Source organism: Balaenoptera borealis, assembly GCF_965194805.1.
Source record: "Balaenoptera borealis genome assembly, chromosome: 7".
NCBI lineage: Eukaryota > Metazoa > Chordata > Mammalia > Artiodactyla > Balaenopteridae > Balaenoptera > Balaenoptera borealis.
In genome coordinates, this window is record NC_138864.1 from 74,809,191 (window position 1) to 74,834,219 (window position 25,029).

Consider the following 25,029-nt stretch of genomic DNA (forward strand, 5'->3'; position numbering starts at 1 on the left):
TAGAATTTTCAGTAAAAGTGCAAAGGATCCTTGGGGCAGCCAAAGAAAATAAAAGAATTCTCAGCACACAGTGTACTTTCAGAAGAAAAATATTAAGAGTAAAAATAGTTTCTAAACTCAGTCATTCTTTGGGATTGATAACTTATTCCTGATGGTCCCCCAAAAGAGAGGAAGGGGAGAAAAAGAATATACTTGGATCCTGTAACAGTAATTATTCATAGCTCTTTTCCCTCATAAAATAATGGACTATTAGATCGTCCATAAAATCCGTTTCAGTAATTTAATGGTAGGTCTGCATTTTATAATCCATGTTTTGTAAACAAGAAAAGAAGAAAAAACAAAAATATTATTTTACAATAATTCATTCCACTAATTTTTATTAAATTTCCAATTCCAAACCTTTCATCTCCCCTATAAAAATTAAATAGCCCATTTTGAGATTCTTCGTCCGTTAAGCGTAATTATTAAAACTGAAAGTTTCTTGACTGCCACCTACTGGTAAGAAAAAAGTGACAACTTATTTTATATAAAAGTTCTGCATTTTCCCTCAGATTTTCTGGTTTAGGGGTTTAAATATTTAACATTAAAAAAGATGGAATGTTGAACGTATAGAACATTTTATTTGTTTAAACTCAAATTAACTGACCATGTATTACTAGATTTTAAAAAAATAAATAAAAATATGATTTTTCCTTTTTACAATGTAATACTTTCCCTAGTATTATTACTAGAAGTCACACAGATGGATTATAGTAGCTTGATTTAAAGTTTGTCTTTATAGACATGGATGCTAGTCTAACTGATGACAAAATGAAAGGTTACTTCAAGATTAGTCAGTCAAATAAAACGAAGAACATAGGGTGAAAAACTCTCACGAGGGATGTCATTCAGTCTATCTTTGCCGACAAATAAACTGTGAAAACCAAAGGACAACTCCAATAAGACGTCGAATACACAATGGCAAAAGTAACCAGAATTCTCCCAGGTAATATATTAGCTTGAAGGGGAATATTTATATATTCACCCTTTGCATATTGGAAGCACTCAGTCATTTGTAATTAGTGAAACATACCTGGCTTAAAATGTGGTAAAGAATGAACTCCAGGCCACGTGTCCTCATTTGGCGTTCCAAGAACCTAGTGGAGAGCAGGAAATTGTGGAAACAGACTTATTATTTCCAAAGCACTCAAGATTCTCCAGTGCAGAAAACAGTACACTGCATATGATGAAACTCTGGATTTTTTTTTTCCATTATCGTGTGCCAGGGATTTTATTTCAGTAAAACAAACCCAGCTAAAGAGCCACCCAAGTCGAATGTCTGTGTTTTAACAAATGCAGCTGAATGCGGCAAGACAAGTTAAATCTGCTGCATTTTATCAACTCCAAACTTAGTAAGTAGGCTTACGACTCAAAGAATGAGCTGTCATCTTCATGGAACTGAATAAAGTATGTATGTGTCCCTCATGATTCTTTCATGAGCTTTTGTCCTTCACTCCAGTATCAGACGTGTCATCATTTAACAGTTCTAAGAATTCTGTCATTTCTTCCCCCACATCCTCTGTCTGGGCATCAGAATGTTTCAAAGAAGCAGAACAGACAGCTTGGGATGCTCACATTCTTCACTGGCCATACTATTTGTTAGAGTTAACATCTTTAGTCACATGATATATAGTTTCCTCATCCCCAAATACTGTTCTCCCTACACTGTCTTTCTCTATCCACACTTCCAGCTTCTTTCCGCATCTACTTTTCTATCCCCACAATGTTTGATCTGGTCAAAGGCATTAAAAGGCAATTCCATTTCACGTATAACGAGCACCCTTTATTCGAATTTTCAGTTCCACCATCCGTTGCTATTACACTCAATGATCATGGTAAATCACTGATGGAGGACAGTGGAGACGAGAGGTTTAGGAGCCCAGATCATGGAAAGAGCCTCCTCTGATCCCCTACTTACTAGATATGGGGCTTCATCGAGCTTCAACTTCCTCCTTTGTAAACTAGGGGTGATGATAACAGCACCTTTTTCATCTGTGGGAGAATACTACCTGGTATGCAGTAAGCACTATGTAAGGATCAGATACTATTCAAAGCACCCATAGAACATGGGGTCAGGTCAAGGAGGTGCTGGCAACGGAGGAGAATCCAGCCCACCCACTTTTTCCATAGGGATTCCCTGATCTGGGGGTCAGTGCCAAATGCTGTAACTCAAACTACGATGGACCAATATGACAGTCAAATGAGTTAGAAAGGGGAAGAGATAAAGCCAGAAGCTGGCAAAACTGGAGGAATGGCAGACATCATGGGGGGAAATGACGCCTATTCACTCATCTCTGAGGATTAGCAGGTACTACTAGGCAATAAGGAAATACAGAGCTCTGGCTCTTTATGCATAGACTTCCTAGCGGGTACAGGGTTGTGAAGGCAAGGCGGGGCACACATACAGCAAGTGACTCACTCACTGCTTCCTGCTCTGGCAAATCAGGGTTAAACACATGTATTATTACGTTCCTCACTGAAACACGGAATTCACTGAAACACTGGGTGTGAACACAGTGTTCAGGGGATCAGACAATACAGTTCTTGCAAGCACTAATTAACACTAACATTAACGGGCAGATCTACACAAACAAGGTCACACTATTGATGGGCTGGGTGGGGATGGAAGGCGATAGGTGAGAGAGGGCTCCAAGAGTTGTAAGATAGGAAAAGAGACAAAGACAAGCCTGACATAAACAACTGTGACAACAGTGTCTCTGCAAAAGGCATGGCCTCCTTTCTTTCCACTAATTCTGATCACTATTTCAAGAGAGGGAGACAGTCAGGTGTGCGGGCAGCACACAGCCCATCTGCGGGATGCTCCTCTTTTGAGCTCCCACTGAATTCTGCATGAAGGACAAAGGGGTTTGACAGTATTAAACTTTAGCAACTAAAGGGAGAAACTCTCAGCTCAAAATCACATCTTGATCATGACCAATCTGTCACATATGAAATAGACCCTCTAAGGTTTCATAAACAATGAAAAGTCCAGCCAGAACGTGAAACTCGTTCTCTCACTCCTAATAAAGGTATGATTGATACCCTGACTGTACCTGTTTCTACAATGTTTATGTTAACAAAGCTTTTTCACAGGCACTATCCCCACCCAGATCCAGTGTTCTGTTTCAAAGTGATTATCAAATATTATGGCCATCCCATAAAAATTACCTACAAAGAAAAAAATACATGACTTTTTTTGAGTTATTATAGCATTGACTGATGAGGTTCCACACCTCAAATTATTCTCCTGTCAACAACTCCTAGGCCATTTGCACAGGAAATAGAAAGTAGGCAAAGGAAAAGAAGGATTAGAAGTCAATGTTGCTTCCTGTAAAAGCCTTTTTGGGAAAGGCAATTTGGGTTAAATGTATGGTTAGAGATGACAGGCTACTTGTGCACTAGGGAAAGTGGGTGTGTATTGCCTCTGATGTCAGATTTTCCTTTGTATTAATAACTAAGAAATTCCACTACCAAGATACTTTGAAGTTAGAAGGAAAAAGAGGTACTCTCTAAAAGTCAAAAATAATCTTTTGCAAAAAAAAAAAAAAAACAACAGTGCAGAAGATAATTACATCTCAACATGTAAATTGTGTGCCTCAACATTTAAAATGTGGTCCCCATATCTGTAAATAAGCAGGCTTCTAATATCTGAGGTCACCCTCAGTCTTGAAACGACATGCTGTGATATGCGAAAAAGTCCTCTGTGTGTTCATTTAAGCTGCTTCGCCTTAAACCTGTGCCCATGGCTTGTATGTCTCCCTATCCCTTTGTTGGTTCATCTCTGCACTCAGTTAACATTTACTGTGTTCATCACAGAAGACAGAAGGATGAGACTGGGCTCTGCCTTGAGGTGCTCGCTCCTACTCTGGTGAGACAGAGGAGTGGGGCGGTGATGAGCGGCCTTCGACATAAGAAGAGCTCTCTCAGAAGCGTGAGGAGAAGGAGGCAAGAGCCCAAAGCAGGGTGTGCTTGAGGCTACCTGGGGCAGGGAAAAGCTGCCAGGGAGAGGATCTTTCAGTGGGAGACGGAACACAGAGTGATGGTTGGCCAAGTAAAGAAAGTGGGCGGGGGGGGCCGAGGGGAGGGACAGCTGAGTATTCTGGTTATAAGGAAAGGCTGTATCAAAATAATCTCCACTGTTTAAGTTCTCATGATGTTCCTGCCCCCATGCCTTCCCAAGGCGGTTTCCTCTTACGGAATGCCCTGTCTCCACTGGCCAGGTTAACTCCTACCTCTGTTTCTAGCTTCATGGGTCAACTTTTCCTGAAAGACTTCCTGGACTCTCTGGTCCAAGTTACCTGCTGTGATCTCTGTGTTCTCTGAGGGCTTTGTGCAGACTTCCATTATAGGACCACCCACTGCCTCATAAGTGTTAGATCACTCATCTGTTTCTCCACCGGGCCATGGACCTCCGAGTAGAGACCATGACATTTATCTCTGGATCCCTAGTGCCTACCATGTGCCTGGTACCAAACATGCACACAGTAAATGTTGAATGAATGAAGGAATGAATGAATGGTGTGTCTGGGTAACAGCGTGAAGTTTGGTGGGCTTTAATGTTGGCTGGGTTATGGGATGGGAGGCTAGGGACAGATACTGAATGCATGAAGACTGCATTTTATCTCTCTTTCAAGTTTTCACAAACTGCAGGTCACATGACCCACTGGAGGACTGTAAATTTCATTTAGAGTGTTGATATCAGCATTTTTCAAAAGATGAAATCCAAGAGAAGATGTCAGAGGGTAACAGACACGGTAAAGATGCATGTTGTTTTTATGAAGCAACATTTTATTCAACTTTTATTCAAGTTATATCTGTGCATGTACATATGTATGTATGCATTGTGAGTCATGATGTAAAATGCATTTCTTACTGTTTAAGAGCCAGTCGATAGGGAACAAGAAAGCTGAAATCAAGAATGCAAGTTTGGGGGCTGAGGGCAATGAGTTTAGTTCTGGGCCTATCAAATGTTAGAAATGCCTGCAGGTCAAGACAAAAGACCTTTAAAGGACAGGTGGAAATACAGATATGGATCCTGGGAGAGGGATTTAAGATCTAGAAAAACATTTAGCGTATATACATTTGTAGAAAGCAAATACCAAAATAGCAGCTACAAAATGGTCTCACTTCCCTATATTCACATGTATACAGTTCCCAAAGGGTGTCTCTGTGATTTCCTGGACTTTTAGCATCTGTTAAGAAAAACAATGGGAGCCTGAACCAAGATGGCAGAGTAGAAGGACGTGCTTTCACTCCCTCCCTCAAACAAAATCCAAAGTTAGTAGAAGGAAAGAAATCATAAAGATCAGAGCAGAAATAAATGAAATAGAAACAAAGAAAACAATAATAAAGATCAATAAAACTAAAAGCTGGTTCTTTGAGAAGATAAACAAAATTGATAAACCATTAGCCAGACTCATCAAGAAAAAGAGGGAGAGGACTCAAATCAATAAAATTAGAAATGAAAAAGGAGAAGTTACAACAGACACCACAGAAATACAAAGCATCCTAAGAGACTACTACAAGCAACTCTACGCCAATAAAATGGACAACCTGGAAGAAATGGACAAATTCTTAGAAAGGTATAACCTTCCAAGACTGAACCAGGAAGAAATAGAAAATATGAACAGACCAATCACAAGTAATGAAATGGAAACTGTGATTAAAAATCTTCCAACAAACAGAAGTCCAGGACCAGATGGCTTCACAGGTGAATTCTATCAAACTTTTAGAGAAGAGCTAACACCCAACCTTCTCAAACTCGTCCAAAATATTCAAGAGGAAGGAACACTCCCAAACTCATTCTAAGAGGCCACCATCACCCTGATACCAAAACCAGACAAAGACACTACAAAAAAATAAAATTACAGACCAATATCACTGATGAATATAGATGCAAAAATCCTCAACAAAATACTAGCAAACAGAATCCAACAACACATTAAAAGGATCATACACCATGATCAAGTGGGATTTATCCCGGGGATGCAAGGATTCTTCAGTATACACAAATCAATCAATGTGATACACCATATTAACAAATTGAAGAATAAAAACCATATGATCATCTCAATAGATGCAGAAAAAGCTTTTAACAAAATTCAACACCCATTTAGGATAAAAACTCTCCAGAAAGTGGGCAAAGGGGGAACCTACCTCAACATAATAAAGGCCATATACGACAAACCCACAGCAAACATCATTCTCAATGGTGAAAAACTGAAAGCATTCCCTCTAAGATCAGGAACAAGACACAGATGTCCACTCTCACCGCTATTATTCAACATAGTTTTGGAAGTCCTAGCCTCGGCAATCAGAGAAGAAAAAGAAATAAAAGGAATACAAATTGGAAAAGAAGAAGTAAAACTGTCACTGTTTGCAGATGACATGATACTATACACAGAGAATCCTAAAGATGCCACCAGAAAACTACTAGAGCTTATCAAAGAATTTGGTAAAGTTGCAGGACACAAAGTTAATGCACAGAAATCTCTTGCGTTCCTATACACTAATGATGAAATATCTGAAAGAGAAATTAAGAAAACATTCCCGTTTATCATTGCAACAAAAAGAATAAAATACCTAGGAATAAACCTACCTAGGGAGACAAAAGACCTGTATGCAGAAAACTATAAGACACTAATGAAAGATATTAAAGATGATACCAACAGATGGAGAGATATACCATGTTCTTGGATTGGAAGAATCAATATTGTGAAAATGACTACCCAAAGCAATCTACAGATTCAATGCAATCCCTATCAAATTACCAATGGCATTTTTTACAGAACTAGAACAAAAAATCTTAAAATTTGTATGGAGACACAAAAGACCCCGAATAGCCAAAGCAGTCTTGAGGGAAAAAAATGGAGCTGGAGGAATCAGACTCCCTGACTTCAGACTATACTACAAAGCTACAGTGATCAAGACAATATGGTACTGGCACAAAAACAGAAACATAGGGCTTCCCTGGTGGCGCAGCAGTTGAGAATCTGCCTGCCAATGCAAGAGACACGGGTTCGGGCCCTGGTCTGGGAAGATCCCACATGCCGCGGAGCAACTAGGCCCGTGAGCCACAACTGCTGAGCCTGCGCGTCTGGAGCTTGTGCTCTGCAACAAGAGAGGCCGCGATAGTGAAGAGGCCTGAGCACCGCGATGAAGAGTGGCCCCCGCTTGCCGCAACTGGAGAAAGCCCTCGCACAGAAATGAAGACCCAACACAGCCAAAAATAAAATATAAATAAATAAAAAATTAAAAAAAAAAACAAAAAAACAGAAACATAGATCAATGGAACAAGATAGAAAGACCAGAGGTAAATCCACGCACCTATGGTCAACTAATCTATGACAAAGGTGGCAAGGATATACAATGGAGAAAAGACAGTCTCTTCAATAAGTGGTGCTGGAAAAACTGGACAGCTACATGTAAAAGAATGAAATTAGAACACTCCCTAACACCATACACAAAAATAAACTCAAAATGGATTAGAGACCTAAATGTAAGACCGGACACTATAAAACTCTTAGAGGAAAACATACAAAGAACACTCTTTGACATAAATCACAGCAAGATATTTTTTGATCCATCTCGTAGAGTAATGGAAATAAAAACAAAAATAAACAAATGGGACCTAATGAAACTTAGAAGCTTTTGCACAGCAAAGGAAACCATAAACAAGAAGAAAAGACAACCCTCAAAATGGGAGAAAATATTTGCAAATGAATCAACGGACAAAGGATTAATCTCCAAAATATATAAACAGCTCATGCAACTCGATATTCAAAAAACAAACGATCCAATCGAAAAATGGGCAGAAGACCTAAATAGACATTTCTCCAAAGAAGACATACAGATGGCCAAGAAGCACATGAAAAGCTGCTCAACATCACTAATTATTAGAGAAATGCAAATCAAAAGTACAATGAGGTATCACCTCACACCAGTTAGAATGGGCATCATCAGAAAATCTACAAACAACAAATGCTGGAGAGGGTGTGGAGAAAAGGGAACCCTCTTGCACTGTTGGTGGGAATGTAAACTGATACAGCCACTATGGAGAACAGCATAGAGGTTCCTTAAAAAACTAAAAATAGAATTACCATATGATCCAGCAATCCCACTACTGGGCATATACTCAGAGAAAACCATAATTCAAAAAGACACATGCACCCCAATGTTCATCGCAGCGCTATTTACAATAGCCAGGTCATGGAAGCAACCTAAATGCCCATCGACAGACGAATGGATAAAGAAGATGTGGTACATATATACAAGGGACTATTACTCAGCTATAAAAAGGAATAAAATTGGGTCATTTGTTGAGACGTGGATGGATCTACAGACCGTCATACAGAGTGAAGTAAGTCAGAAAGAGAAAAACAAATACCATATATTAACGCATATATGCAGAACCTAGAAAAATGGTACAGATGAACCGGTTTGCAGGGCAGAAGTTGAGACACAGATGTAGAGGACAAATGTATGAACACCAAGGAGGGAAAGCCACGGGGTGGGTGGTGGTGGTGGTGTGATGAATTGGGCGATTGGGATTGACGTGTATACACTGATGTGTATAAAATTGATGACTAATAAGAACCTGCTGTATAAAAAAAAAAAGTGATCAAATGTATTCTATTGGAAAGAAGCAAAAATAGACCATATTTACTGTCTAAAAAAATATATATATATATTTGATCTTCGAAAAAAAAAATCAACAGAAATTAGAAATTCACCTTTGACCTTGCTCAAACCTAGATCCCTCTCCTGAGTTAACTACTGGTTTATTATGTAGCTTTTGAAGACCTTTTCTAATGCATTCATATGCTTCTGAATGTTTGAAATATTAAATATTATTTTGTTTCATTGAGGTGGGTCTTTTCATATGTATGGACACTATATGTATTCCTGGAAATTGTTGAACACAGTTTTACTCTGTCTCAGATTGTATTTTAATCAATGCAAAAAGTTGAAATATTATAAGGAACAATGCTTGGAATACCATATATTTTTCTTTGATTTTTTTAATTGACTTTTTTATATATAAAAGTGATTCCCAAAGTCACTTAAAAATGTTAGTGCCAGTTTGTACCAGCTTTCTAGCAGACAACTGGGTAAATGCAAGCATTGATATCCAGACTCTGTAATTCTCAAAATTCTGGTTGCTTTGGGAATGTTTGGACTTTATTAAGTTGATGACAAGATAAACTGTTATTCGCTGCATATTATTACACAGACATATTACTGACTTTATTACTCTATTATTAATGGTAGACTTGGCATTTTTTACAATAAATATTATAGGGATTCATGTTAAGTAATAAGAATTTTCTTCTGGAAGCAAGATTTTTGAAGCAAATTATGATGTTATAGAGAGAAATTATGTAAATCATTATATACTATCTTAGAATATTGAGGTGCTGAAACGTGACTGTAAATAGCGTCATAAAAAAACTGTTCACTTTGTTTCTCTAAAAAAAAAATAAAAAATAAAGTGTACAGTGTGACCAAAAAAAAAAAAAAAAAAAGAAAAACAAGGGACTATCTCACCTTCTCAGTAGAGGTTTATACTATCTGACTCTGAGGAACTATAATTTAATGACCTCAAACTTACTCTTCTGGTCTTACCTATGTGCTCACAGGTACAGCATAAATCCCACCCATCATGTCGGCCTCTATGATGGGCAGAGGAAGATGCTGAGAAAAAGAGGGCCTCTCTGCTGAAACACCAACTAACAGAAGAAAAGTGAATTCTAAACTTCCAGAGCTCAGAGTTCAAGAATTAGTGTCTGTCAGAAACATTGACTTGCCCTTCCAAATTATTAATAGTTCCACTAATTCTCACATTCGCTAGTCTTTGCTTTTGCACAGGTCCCAGGGCTGCTAAAAAGGAGTCCCTGGGCTTTCCTTGAACAACGCCTGTAGTTGAAGTAGAACAAGGACTCCTAATAGCTTTCCTGGGTCCAGAAGTCAGGGAGGTCTCTAACAGATACTCTAGTGCAGGGGGATTCTGGCCTATCGAGTGTGGATAAACCCAGCTCACACAAGTCTATACTAATGAAGTGATGGGGATGGAACGTGCTGGGTTCCCAGCTTGGAGTTTTCTGTTTTCCGAGCTGGGAGTTCTACTGTAGTGTTGACGATTTCAAACTGACTTAGCAATGGCTCTAAGGAAATGGAGAACAACCAAATAACTTTCATGATTTTGAAACTGACGGTCTGAAAGTCCACACATACAACGTCTCTCAAATCATGATTGCTTCACAGCTGTACTACTTTAGGTTCTCGAAGATTTTTTTCTGGTTCCTCGGTGAGAAGTCCGAAATGAAACTTGTGAAGAAGCTCAGCAGAACTCAGCTTGGATGTTACACACTCTGCTCTGGTGTAAACTTCAAAGATGAGCCAGGGAGAAAGCAGAACTTCCTAACTCTTACCCTGCTTGTGAGCGCTCTAGAAAAATAATTTATCAAGTGGGTGGAGCTGGAATTCAAAATCAGGTTGGTTTGATTAGAGAGACTATGTTCTTAAGAGCTGTGCTATTATATGCTCCCAGGAGGATCAGAGAATGTGGCTCAGATGGTGTTAAATGATTCACAGCCAACTAACCAGTCTCTAGAAGGAGATTCTAAGCATTAGGAGCAAGGCTTTTTTTTTTTTTTTTATTCTCTCTCTCTAGTCCAACACACACACACACACACACACACACACACACACGGTACCAATACCAACCTCTCTGGCATTTTCATCAGTGACTTAAAGGAAGACATAGAAAAATATCTTACATTCTCAGGTGACACAAAATAGAAGTGATGTGTAATATCCCTTTTATTAAAAAATATTTAATCAGGTAGGAACAACCGGCTGAACCTAACAGGGAAACCCAATAGCAATAAACATAAAGTCCAGTATTTAGGTTCTACTAATTAATTGTTCAAGATGGGAAGACCTGGAAGGCAACGATTTGTATAAAAAAGGATCCAAGGCTTTTAGCTGAGTACAAATTCCATGAGACCATCCAGTGGAAATGAAAGGAGATGGGGGTGGGCTGACTTGAAGGTGGCCCCTTAAACTCCTGGTGTTCATGCCCTTCCCCTTGGGTGTGGATGGGACCAGTGACTTGCTTCTCACCAAGAGGATACAGACAAAGTGATGAGATGCCACTTCTGTGATTACATTGTGTGAGCTGCTGACTCCCATTTTGCTAGGAGACTCTCTCCCTCGCTGGCTTTGAGGAGGCAAACAGTCACATGAGGAGGGCTGCAGGACATGGAACTCAAGGCGGCCTCAGCCAACAGCCAGCAGGGACCTGAGGCCCTCTGTCCAGCAGCCTGCCAGAAGCTGAATGTTGTCTACAACCACATGAGCGTGGGAGCAAAGCCTTCCCCAGGAGACCCTCACATAAGACTGCAGGGCCAGCTGACACCTTGACTGCAGCCCTGGAAGATCCTGAAGCAGAGCACCCAGCTAAGCCAGGCCTGGATTCCTGACCCACAGCAATTGTGAGATGGTAAGTGTGCATTCAGTCACTAAGTCTGTGGTAATATTGTTATGCAGCAGTACACAAGGAATACCAATTTCACCCTTGAATCATACTATACACTAGTCAGAGCCCAACTGGATTGCTGCACCAGCACCAGGTGCTACCTGTGAAGAGGAACAAAAATAAATAAGGGATGTACCCAGAAAGGTCAGGGGGTGGTGGACCCATGCCCCATGAGGTGGACAGGAAATGTTTACCCCTGAGAAAGAAACAGTTTGGGACGTCATAGATCAAGTAACTGCAATGCTGAGGGGGGCTGGTTTACGCTGTGCTGAGGGCCAATGGGGTAAGATACTAGTAAAAGACAAAGAAGGGCATACTAATGACAAGAGCTGTATAAAATGGAGTAGACAGCCTCATGAGGCTTCATCAGACGAAGGGTTGGGCTGCACCACATTTTGCATTCAGATATAATAAGGATCAACTTCTGTCTCCCTATACACAAGGGTCGTGTGCAGTGAAAGTCTGATGTAACACTATGACCAAGAGTTTGGGCCATAAGATGAGGTCATGCATTTACATCTACCTTCATTTGTATTTGGCCGTAATTATAACTTACGGGACAGATAGGGAGAAGTGAGTTGATAAGGAAAAGGGTATATATATATATGAAAGGGGGTAGAGAAGGTATGGATGAAAGCTTTCCTTCCCCATTTTCTACCCAAAGTATATATCAATGGCAGTTATTTTGCAGGGAACCAGCACAATCAATGGCTGATGTCAGAATATTTTCTAGTAGCAAGATAAGCAAAATATATGCATGTATATGGTGTGTGTGTATTATGTATGTCTGTGTATACACACACACATATATACAGTTCCTTTCCTCCATCACACCTTAGGCCTTCCCTAAAGTGCCACCGGATAAGGGGTTAGCGTGTTAGGACTTCATTTTTGGCAACGGCCAACGACATACAAGTTGAATGTGCGATTAGAAAAGCTGCTTTAATATGCTGTGTGATTCTGGGTTAGAGCAGCATAACCTGCAGTGAGATTCTGCAGAGCAGGGAGCTTTACCTAGGACAGGCCAGCAGGGGGAGCCACTGGACCAAGAAAATGACAAGCTGCTGGGGCTTCAGAAAGCTGCTTGACTATTTAATCAGCTGCTCAACTGAAGTTGCTGGATTGAAAAAGATGGTGTTTCCAAAATATACTGCAGAGTTTTCAACATGACAAAGGTTTAGATGAAAAGGAACCCAAATACATAAAGGACAGGTCTTAAGAGTTTTATTTAAAGTAAGTTCAGTTCACCGGCTAGAAGATAAAGGTCTGACTGAGTGGTGCTTGGCTGCACGTGGGAAGCATTTGGGAAGCGTGAAAAAAAATACAGATTAAAAAAGAATACTGGGCTTCCCTGGTGGCGCAGTGGTTGAGAATCTGCCTGCCAATGCAAGGGACACGGGTTCGAGCCCTGGTCTGGGAAGATCCCACATGCCGCGGAGCGATTAGGCCCGTGACCCACAACTGCTGAGCCTGCCCGTCTGGAGCCTGTGCTTCGCAACAAGAGAGGCCGCGATAGTGAGAGGCCCGCGCACCGCGATGAAGAGTGGCCCCTGCCTGCCACAACTAGAGAAAGCCCTCGCACAGAAACGAAGACCAAACACAGCCATAAATAAATAAATAATTAAAAAAAAAAAAAAAGAATACTAAAGACTGGGACCCACCTCAAAGTTCTGATTTAATTGGTTCAAGGTGCAGGCTAGGTATGCGGAATTTTCCAAACCTCCCCAGTGATTCTAATGTCACAGCAAGGGTTGGGCTCGCTGACTGACCCCATCTAACTAGGCCATCTCTCAGAGGCCCTCAGTTTAGTTAGACGGTATATAGATTTCTTTTTTTTAAAGTCTTCAGCCTGGGTCCAGAGGGCTACAAGAGATTTTCGGTAGATGAATGAACAAAACAAGCAGTTGGCTGTTATAGAAATTAGAGGATACCTAGAAACTAAATTTGAAACTACTCCAGGAAACGCTCTTAACTGGAAAATTCTGCAGTGAAAGCAGCTCATTTAAAATATGTTTCCCTCCAACAAAATTTTCCTTTTTTTCCCTCTCCCTTTCCTCCTACCGTTTCTATTCCCTGTCTCTCTAAACCCTGACTCCCTCACCGATTTCACTCGCATCTCAACGGCTTCTCTCTTCTTTTCACTGAGTGATGTTATTCTGACGGGGCTTCAGGCTGCCGGCTCCCCGCTGTGGGAGCCACAGGGACGGAAATGTCCCTGCACGTTGTTCAGGAGCCTGAGGGTGGAGGCTGCTGAGGCTGCAGGGGGCGATGTTGCCAAGCAAATGCAGCAGAACTAGGCTGGCTGCCTGAAGCAGTGGCACAAAAAAGCAAAAAAAGAAGGACACACAGGGAGAGGCACTTGGAGGTAGGCACACTAGATGCTGGATGGAGCCCTGCTGTTCAAAGTGTGGTCCATAACCTAGCAGCATCAGCACCACCTACAGAAAGAAGCTCAGGCCCCACTCCCAACCTGATGAATCAGAATGTATAATTCAACACAAACCCTGGGTGATTCATACACAAACTTAAGTTTCAGAAGCACTGCTTTTAAAGAAGTCATTCTAACTGGATTTTTCAACCAAAAAAGTGCAAGCTAGTAGGTGGGAAGTAATCACTACAGGTACACCTTCATTTAGAGTACCTGTGGAAGATTATTTGTTCAGATAGCATTTGGAAGACAGGTGGGCATCTCATATCGGGAGCTAGTACAGATGACAATGATTTGCGTGGAGGACTGGCTCAGCATTCTGTAAGTCAGAGTTCGCCCACCAGCACCTGCTTTCCTGTCCTTACTTTTACAGTGTTATACCCCAGGTGTCTCTTACAGCAAGAGGTTTCAAATCATTTCTCAAAACTGGCAGGATGTGAATAATAATAATAATAATAAAAGAAATACTCCATTCATCCACTGATGTTCTTTACTTGGGCTGCAAACTTGAGGCCAATTGAAACTCGATGACTGATATATGTGTCATATATGACATATAACACATGCCCAGATTGATTGCCATCTCCTTTTTCTTGCATGAAAATAGTTTTCCTATTTACTGAGCATTGACTCTGTGCAAGGCAGTGCGTTGATTACTGGGAGACAGAAAAATGCCTAACTATAACTTCTGCCCTCAAAAATGTAGTATTTTAAATATTCATTTTTATTACATTAAAATTAAAAAGGACAAAGCTATTGAACTGATTCATAACACTATGAAACTTTGACATCCTAGAGAGTGTTTTAGAAAATTATATAATTTTCAAAAACATGTTAATGTGAATGTATTAGTTTCCTGTGGATGCTGTAACAAATAACCCCAAACTAGGTGGCTTAAAACAACAGAAGTTTAATCCTTTTGAGCGTCTTAAGTCAGAAGTCAGAAATCAGATTCATTGGGTTGAAGTTAAGATGTCAGCAGGGTTACCCTCCCTCTGGAGCCTCTAGGGGAGAATCCCTTTCTTGCCTCTTCCAGCTTCTGGTGGCTAAAGGCATTTTTCACTCTCATTTCTGCCTCTGTCTTCATGCTGTCTTTTCCTCTTCTGTATCAAATCTCCTTCTGGCTCACTCTTACAAGGACACTGATGACTGCATTTAGGGCCCTCCTGGATAATCCAGGATAATCTCCCCATTTCAAGATCCTTAACTTAATCCCATGTGCAAAAAATACCCATTTTCTAAATAAGGTATAATTACAGGTTCAGGGATTAAGGTCTAATATCTTTCATGTTTGTTATTCAGCCTACTACAGAGTAAAATGACCATTTACAAAATATTATTTCTAAATGACACTCAAAGTGGATATTTTATACATATAAAACATGAAGGAAACAGAAAAAAACTGTGGAAGTAGGTCTACTTGCAGCAATAACTTCACATAAGCTGCCTGACAGTTTGCAATGTTACACCTATTATTTCGTACGAGTTGTGATCAACCCAATAAAATAGGGCAATATTGGCTACTCTGCAGGTGAGAAAACCATACTGCAAAGCAAGGCACTTTCTTAGGTGCCCTTGAAGAGAGGAACAGAGCCAGGACACAACCTGGATTTGTGTCTGGTGCCCTTCCCACCTCGTCCCTTGGATGCCAGAGCAATTAACAGGACTGTTAATTCCTCTCAGATGACTCCTAAAGCAACTTCCGTATGCAGGACCAGCAAAGACCGAAGCCCAGTGGTCAGCCAGGCCATCTCACTAGCTACGTGACCCCTCTCCCCACAGCAGGTGCTGCCATGCTTCTGCTGACCTACTGGACGTACTGAGATTGGTTTCAAAGTCAAGGAGTGATTCTCTCATACAGCTATTTACTAAGAAAACGGATACTGTCATTTATTCTTATTCGATTCTATTCGACAATAGTAATGGAAGTGCTTATCCCTCAAACCAAAAAGAAAAAAGAATGTATTACTTTTTTCTCTCTTTGGATGTAGTGCACAGAATTTTGTTTATATTAACATAATAAGCACCCATGAGCTCACCGCCCCAGACAAGGGCTGGATTAATTAAAAACAACCACGTGGAATCCTCAGGCCCCATGCGATCACCCAGCATCCCCTGCCCCCACCTGCCGTAAGCTCCATTCTGAACCATGTTCATCACTCTACCTTCCTTTTAAATATAATTTTATTGTCCTTATAAAGATGATAAAACATTTTAATTTTAATTATTTAAAAATTTCTATATAAGATATAGGGCTGTAGCTAATCTTCTGAGATTTTTTTTTCCCACTTAACGTTATATCGCTAAGATTCATCCAAACTCTTGTGTGACTATTATGTGAATAGAATATTATTCATCCACTCTCTTATTGATAGGCATTTGTGTTGTTATAGGTTTCTGCCCAGGATTCAGGAAGGAAAACCGCATTACGTACAAATGGCAAGTTGGAAGCTCAGCAGTGATCTCATTATCCTTTCACCACCCTAAAATTCCATAATACAAAAATAAAACACTGGCACCTAAAATGGAGTTGTGTTCCAACAGTTTGAGAACTGTTTGGGACTCACAATATATTTCCCCAAAGAAACAATTCTCTACATGGTGGTTAGTCCCCTGGCTGCTGCACAAAAGCCTGTTGAATTCATCACAAGCCAAAAAGCGCTACGGAGCCAAACCACTCTGTACAACAGGGCTTCCGATAAGAATGCAGCCACCGTGGAAATCACAACACTTCCTATGGAGGCGGCCAGGGAGCAGGACAGGGCTCCTGTCCCCAAGACTCACCAAGCTCTAGCGTGGGGCAGCAAGGCCAGCCCAGAGGGGGAAGACCAGGCTGGCCCGAGGCTCCCAGGCCCACGGAGAGGCTGGGATGGGGGCTGAAACCAAGAAGAGGAAGGGAGCTCTGACTTGGGAGAAGTGACAAGCGCTCTAGCAGAAGGGGTGAGGGGTCGTCAAAAAGGGAATCGTTTTCTCTGCGTCTTGAGCACTGGTTAATGGCGGGGGTGGGCAACACAACAGTAAGGTGGGGTCCAGAGGTTGCCCTCAGGGTGTCTCCAGTGGGTGAAAGGCTTGGCTTTTCTTTCTCCTCTTCACAACCTTTGTATCTCTTCTTTCACAGAGGCACCTACTTGCACTAAGGCAGAACTGGGGGGGGGGGGGCGGGGGGAGCTCCTGGAGGAGGTGGAGAAAACTGAAAGGAGGTGCCGCCTATGCCTCTGCTGTGCTATGTCTGCAGTGCTGGGGGGGTGGGGGAAGGAGAGCAGAAGAGCCTCCCGAGCTGGAGCGGGAGCAAGGGCTGTGTCTGTATCGAGAATATGTAGGTCAGGACCTGCCTATCAAAAGGAAATCCATACATTTACCTGTTCTAAAAAAAAAAGAGGCTGTTATTTTTAGAGCTTTGAATGGGCTATGCAGGAATGTATGAGTTACAGCTAAACGCCAGGTAAGTTTACTGGCAAAAAAAAAAGGCTGTTAAAAAATTTAGGTCAAGATAGTTCTATAGAATGTGCTACATATGCAGTATTTTATTATAGTTTTGGCAGCTGTGTATATACTATTCAGATATATACAGTTACAGTTTCAACAGATATGTATGTTATTACATATTATTCATAAAAAGTTATTGTGGACTTGTTATTGCCAAGGACTATGCTAGAAGTTAGGATGCAACTATGGAAAAGACAGTCCTTGATAAAGGTAATCTTCATGATAAACTCTAGGTCCTCCAGGGCCCCACGGGCCTGCTCCTTCCTGATCAAGAATAGAGTCACTTCCTTATAAAGTAGAAACTAACACACACACACACACAAAACAATAACGTCGAAAAAAAATAGTTAAATAAAATAGAGAAATTGTTCCTCAAAAAAAAAAAAAGAATGGATTCCCAATCCCAAAGCAACATTCTCTTGGCAATTGACATGAAATACCACAGACTTTCCCGTACAAAAGGGGTTACTTATTCCTAACAGATTCAGTGGGTCAAGAACTGGTATTTAGAATACCAATGCTAAACTTTAGTATTCATAACCTAAAATTAGTAAATTACTTAGAGTTGAAAATGAGGTACTCTATCAGGAAGTACGGCTGCCAGTGAAGTCCTGACAACTCTGGATGCTCCCGACAACCACTGGCACATCAAGAGAGCTGGAATTCTGCAATTCTCTGGACAACACTGAGCTAAAGGTTCATCAGTGTTACAATGACTTAGTTGTAAATTTTCAGTTGCTGTTATTCTTGATTTTAAATTCTAAACTGGTATTAATTTAGCTTCATTAGTACAAGATTATTGTGAGCTATCTTATTAACTTCACATTATATTTAACGCATTTCTGCATCAAGGACGTAGGTAGCCTATTATTTTCCAATAACTAGAAATTATGACAGTTGTGCATTATGGGTTATATATGAATCAGCTAAGAGACTAAGACTAAAGCAGATATACCTAATTCTTCTTCATCCCTTAATCTGTGTTTTTCAAATACTCATTGCTATGGACTGAATCTTTGTGTCCCCCAAAACTCAGAGGTTGAAACCCTAACCCCCAATGTGATGGTATTTGGAGATAGAGTCTTTGGGAGATAATTAGAATTATATTAGGTCAGGAGGATGAGGGCTTCATGATGGGATTAAGGTCCTTATAAAAAGAGGAGGAGACAAAGGATCTCTCTGTGTGCACACTTCAAGGAAGGCCATGTAAAGACATAAACAGGAAAAGGGCCCTCACCAAGACCTGACCATGCTGGCCTCCTGATCTTGGACCGCCAGCCTCCAGAACTGAGAAGTAAACCTTTGTTGTGTAAGTCCCCCAGTCTATGGTATTCTGTCACAGCAGTCAGTAGTGACTAAGACACTGACATTTACTGTTTTCTCCACAGTTAAACAGGAAAGGATGGGGTTGGTAGGCCAAGAGTTTACAGGGTTCAGAGGGGTTGGGGGGAGGGGGCTTCAGCATCTATGAATATGAAATGTGGTATAATGAGTAAAAGCCCTAAATGGGGATCCCTGATTTATACAAAGACATACAAATGGTGTCTGAAACAGGTTGAGTGACCTGCAACGGCCAAACAGCCAATGGTGATAGGTGTGGGGAGGGGAGACGGGATGGTCTCTGAACTCTAGAGATCTAATGGGCTCCCTCCCGTTAAATTATACTGTAAAAATAATTTAAACACTCATGATGACCTCTGACCTCGAATTTTATCCTTGTGTGAAGGACAAAGCGGAGATTAAAGATACCCAGATAAATCAGGGGTTGGGCTAACAATGGTATCTCTTCCTAATCTCCACCACGCTTCTCTAAGACCATCCTGTTTTGTTATTTCCTGAGAAAGAAGTTGTTTTCACTCTGGATGATCAACACATCATAAAATATTGCCATCATGGTTTATTATTTTCAGTAAAGGATAAAGTTTCCCAAAAGTTTGGGATCTCGATGTTGACATGTGTGGCCTCCTCACACAGGGGAAGCTGTCAGCAGCTGCTTTAGCTCTCCTCTCTCAAGAAGGCAGCTTCTCATCATTCCCTCTCCGCTGTGCCCCATTCTCCTGCTGACAGGTTACAGGGGACAAAGGACAGCCTTGCAAGACTGCCTGTCAAAAAAAGGAGAAAAGGGCCAGTCCAAATAAAGCACAAAGCCTTGTAACGATCACGGTCACTAAAAAGGCAGGGAACTTAGTTCTTTCAAAGAGCTCACCTAGATTTTCTAATATTCAGCCACCTCTGTGTCTTATGATTAAAATAGGCTCACAGTGCAACAAGCTGAGGAACAGAGATTGAGGGTGGATAGGCATTTTTGAAAGATAAAAAATGAGGATTTTGGCCAACGGCACTGCTGCCCAAGAATCCTAGGGACTCATTCTTTTAGTATAAGTGAAATTAAATTAAAAGCGGAAGGAAACACTCGCTGCTGCTCTTACTTTCCTACGTTGCTTTAGAGACAGTGAACACGCAGTTGGCTGAGTCTTACTTGCACAAGATTGTCCTCAGCACATGCGTTTTCAGACTACACTGTACTTTACAAACAGAGCCATTTGTGCCTTTCTTTCTCCTGCTAGCCTTGTTGAAAGAAGGCAGCAGCCATATGATCAAGGTCATCTACAGTCCCTTAAAGCACCGGACTTGAATCCAAGTACAATCACCATCATTTTCAGCACTTTCTCATTCCATGTACCATGCTTACATGAGTGCAATTTAATGAGACTTAAGTCATAAAACTCACTGTCCTCTACTAGCTTATTCACTGCCTAAGGCTTAAACTACCTCCTACTTGAACTGACAAGCTAGGTTTCCCCAAGATGCCTTTGAAAATATACTTTTCCATCTTTAGACAATCCCCTGGAAGAAACCCATCTCTTCCTTAATTGGCTCTTCTGTCATTGATTTCATAATTAAAAGATCCAAACAGTGCCAAGCAATTCAGTTTTGTTATGGTGTATTCATAACATAAAACAGACTTTGATTCTCTTATTCACATGTACTATGAAAAGTTCTAGTACTAGATTAGAAACAAACACTTTGAAAATACTCAGACTCAACCAAGACCTCGCTTATTTTAGATGATGCCAGTGGTGATACAGGTGGACAAACGAAATACCTCAAAACACATACTCCCAATTCTTAAGTTACTTTAAAATTATTCAACAGTATTTGCATTTGAGGCCAGGCTGGACTGTGTTTGAAGTGTGGGTAGGGTAGAAAACTCTTAGTTGGTTGAGTACAAGGAATGTTCATGGTTTGTAGACTTCAGAGGGTATGAATGCAAGATGAGGGTATGAAGTATTCAGGGGCTGCTACTAGGAAGAGGTGTTTGGAGAGCGCCAGCTTAAGGCTGAAGGAAAGGGGGGTCTCTGCCCCATTGTCAAGTGTTCCTCTTGTGCAGGACATGTTGGAAATCACCTTATTTAATCCTCTCAACAAAGCCTCTACGTGGGTCATATTCCTCCATGTTACAGATGAGGAAACTGAGGCTTAGAGATACCGAGGGACTTGACTAAGGCCTCACCATGCAGACAGAAGAGGCAGGATTTGAAAGGGGTATCCGGACCCAAAGTCTACACTCCTTACTTAATATGACCCTGTTCCTAGGTTCTAGGCTCAGGCTGTATCCTTCCTTCTGGGATGCAACTGTCCACCCCCACTCAGTCATTCTTCTGGCTGGGAAGCCACCATCACATCCTGGAGGTGGCTGGGGGAATTGTTGGGGGGCAATCCTAACAGGATGAGTGAACTCATTTCTTCCTCATCCTTGATAACCTCTGCCTGTTTTCTATTTTTCCCCATTTAGCTCTGAAAAAAGTATATAACCACGTCACATTCTACCAGACAATCCATCAAATGGAATTAGCTTAACTAATCAGCTATATTGCTCAGTGATTAAGAGACTGTCTACCAGATCTGAGTTTAGGTCTTGATGTACCATTTACTTACCAACTACATGGTCTTGGTAGGTACTAGGACCTCCAAAATCAATCTATCTGTACTCAAATCTCTACTTAAATATTTTGAATGCTGTAACTTAACTTCTTTTATTCTAGTTAGTTAACTTCCCTGTGCCTCAGTTTCTTCTTTGGTAAAATGGTGATAACAAAGAGTACCTACCTCATTGGGTTCTTGGTAAGAAGACTAAATAAGGTAATCCATGTAAAGTACTTAGAGTCCCATGTGACACACACTGGCACTCAGTGAATGTTAGCTGCCATCACTATCATCACCATTATCATTTATATGGGTTGATTAGCTTCTTTAAGACACACTTTCCTTTTATGGTTATGGGATAATAATAACACTATTTCACAACATTGTGAGAGTTAGTGAGACAATGCATAAAGATGCTTATCATGTCACTTTGTTTAGCTAACAGTAATAGTGGTACTATTAGTAGTGATGAAAATATTTATCTATTTCCTCACTGTCGGACTTTTCTATTCAGAAATCTTTGTGTCCTTGTGACTATTTAGCAACTCCAGGAAGTCTCGATTCTAAGCCAAATAATATGAATATTTAACATTTTTTCTAACTTATTCTGTAGAATCATGTGTCAATTTATAATTCCATCAAGAGTACGAGAGTACATCTTGCCAAGAGTAGGATCATTTTGAAAAATCTTCCCTGAAGGATTATCTATCTTACTGAAGCTGTGGAAGTCAACTTTATGTGGTGATCTCCACAACCATGACTAGGACCAACAAAAATCAAGCTGAAATTTTGTGTCACTATAATACAGAAAATCGATGATGGAGTAGCAGGAGCTACAAGGCATTTGTTATGAAGACTGTAAATCACACACGCTGCTAAATGAACAAGCCTGATGAGAACATCATCTTCCCCTGTGTGAGGAGGTGGTGCTGTGATGTGAAAAATACAGCCTCACAAAGTACATTGTGTCCCCAACAGGACAAGGAAATCAATAAAGAGCACAGTTCACGTACTCACAACAAAAAACCAGGGTTAGTACTTTTGAAGTATTCAGTTGTTTCATTAGATGAAAAATGTCTACTTCGAGGGCTTAAAATATCGATGCCCCAAAGAGTTCTTCCTTACTGCCACACGGCATCGGTCTTAGACGAGATCATGGTGAGAGGCTCCCGAGGCCATGGGAATAAGTTAAGGGGATGCAGCTTCTCACTGTGCAGGAAATAATTCTTCTTAAGAGGTCATATATCAGTCCAGAAACAGCTGAGAAGCTTTTTAAAAAATACATCAGAAACAAACTAAAAGAGATTCATTCTGGTCATTTTCTTTTCATCTTGAACATAAATGAAAAAAAAAAAAGTTGCTAATAAAAATATAATACATTCGCCTGTGTATCTTGTAATAACTAGACACCCAATCTGCATTTATATAAATTTCAGTACACTCTCTGGAGATCTCTTGCGACCTAAATTATGGTGACACGTTTGCCTCTAGAGTAGAAACCTGGTACTGTGGTCCTGGGGTAAGAGACATGTTTTTTACTGTTTACTATTTTGTACTGTTTGAATTTTTTTAAATTATGAATGTTTTAATTATTTTTAAAAAACTCATGAATAACTATGTAAATAAATAAATAAATATATAAAATGTACCGGGACATTTGGCAACACCTGTAGACATTTTTGGCTGTCACAAGTGGGGGTAGGGATTGCCACTGGAATTTAGAGACCAGGCCCACTGTTAAACATCCTACAATGCATAGGACAGTCTGCTAAGATGAAGAATATCCAGCTGAAAAGGTTAATAGTGCTGCTGTTGAGAAAGCCTGCTCTCTAAATGATGGGCCTTTACATAGAGAACATAAACATACAGAGTATGAATTCTACAAACAACTACTGAAGCTGCCTCTTGGCTCCTCACTACTCCAGACAGAGGATATCATCCAAAGAGACAGGGAATGGGGTTGATCATACAGGTGGCACACCTCCCCCATGCCCAAGCAGTTTCCTGCCTGATTGAGGAGGAACAGCTTTCATCAGTGGCTCTTAGCAGAGGAAGCATTAACAGCAAGATCTGGACCTTTCCTGTTGCCTCAAGACATCTTGGAGAGATGACCATAACGTCCTCTCCTCATGGGCCTCTGTGGGTGGAGAGGCAATTAGGGGGTTTCCTACTCCAATTATTCTTGTTTAAGCAAGTTTGGATAAAAGCCATTCACACTTTTACATCTTAAATATATCACTAGCACCTATATTCAATGATAATCCAGTGGCATCAACCAATGGTCTATTTGAGACTCATAGGCTTCAATTAATTTAGGGACAGTATGGTAACTAAAGGAGGAAAGTTTCTTACAAAGCACTATTTGCTTAGAGGGACACTGTTCCCCCAAAAGATCCCTTGACAAGACAACCAAAAAACTTCAAATCGGCAATACTTATGGAGGTTTCACTGATGGCAAAATAAAAGAGGAATGGATGACTCTTGCCTCCTTGAAACATATGGTCTATTTAGGTTCATTTCAACTTATCCTAATATTGTGCCTTCCTTCCCTCTCTCTCTCAGTAGATGTCCTATCCTTGCTCAGTTTTGCATTACAGTATATTGTAACAAAACCACATGTTTGAGCTGAAAGGGACCTTAAAAATCATCTAACAAGGGCTTCCCTGGTGGCGCAGTGGTTGAAAATCTGCCTGCCAATGCAGGGGACACGGGTTCGAGCCTTGGTCTGGGAAGATCCCACATGCCGCAGAGCAACTGGGCCCGTGAGCCACAACTACTGAGGCTGCGCGTCTGGAGCCTGTGCTCCGCAACAAGAGAGGCCGCGATAGTGAGAGGCCCGCGCACCGCAATGAAGAGTGACCCCCGCTTGCCGCAACTAGAGAAAGCCCTCGCACAGAAATGAAGACCCAACACAGCTAAAATAAATAAATAAATAAATATATTAAAAAAAAAAATCATCTAACAAAATCCTCACATTTTATAGATAACAAAAATAGCTGACACATATAGGGATTTTTATGTACCCAGCATTTTTCTCAGTGATCTACTTCTATTAATTCCTTTAGTCCTCAAAACCACTTGGTGAGTTAGATATTATTATCATTCCCATTTTACTGATGGGAAAATGAGACACAGAGAGGTTAAGTAACATGTTGGCGTAATTCTAAAATGACCTTCAGTTAGTCATGCCCTTGTATAACCCCCTCCCACTGAATGCTGAAGAAGCTATGACTTGCTTCTAGCCAATAGTATATGGCAATGGTGATAGGAGGATCACTCCTATGATTATAAGACTCTGTCTTAGACTCAGTAGACTGGAGAGAGATTCTTCCACTGGCCTTGAAGAAGCAAGCTTCCATGTTGTGAGAGGTACTACAAGACAGCCACATGGCAAGGAACTGGGGGCCTCTAGGAGCCAAGAGAAGCCCCTGACTGACAGCAATAAAACAAGGACATCATTCCTACAACCATAAGGAACTGAATTCCGCCAATCACCACATGAAATTGAAAAAAGATCCCAAGCTCCAGAAAGAAATGCAGTCCAGTCAACACCTAGACTGCAGCCCTGTGACACCTTGATCAGAGGATCCAGTTATGCTGTTTCTGGACA

The 25,029-nt window shown here is 40.8% G+C and overlaps 1 protein-coding gene across 4 annotated transcripts in view; it reads right to left on the reverse strand.

Annotated features, from left to right (window-relative positions):
- Nucleotides 1–25,029, reverse strand: part of CDK14 (cyclin dependent kinase 14) — a 567,382-nt gene that overhangs the window by 137,062 nt on the left and 405,291 nt on the right. For all 4 annotated transcript variants that reach the window (XM_082398489.1, XM_082398490.1, XM_082398492.1 and 1 more), the window contains one exon: nucleotides 1,073–1,136. In XM_082398489.1, coding sequence (XP_082254615.1) covers nucleotides 1,073–1,136 — 64 coding nt within the window. The remainder of the gene's footprint in view (nucleotides 1–1,072; nucleotides 1,137–25,029) is intronic.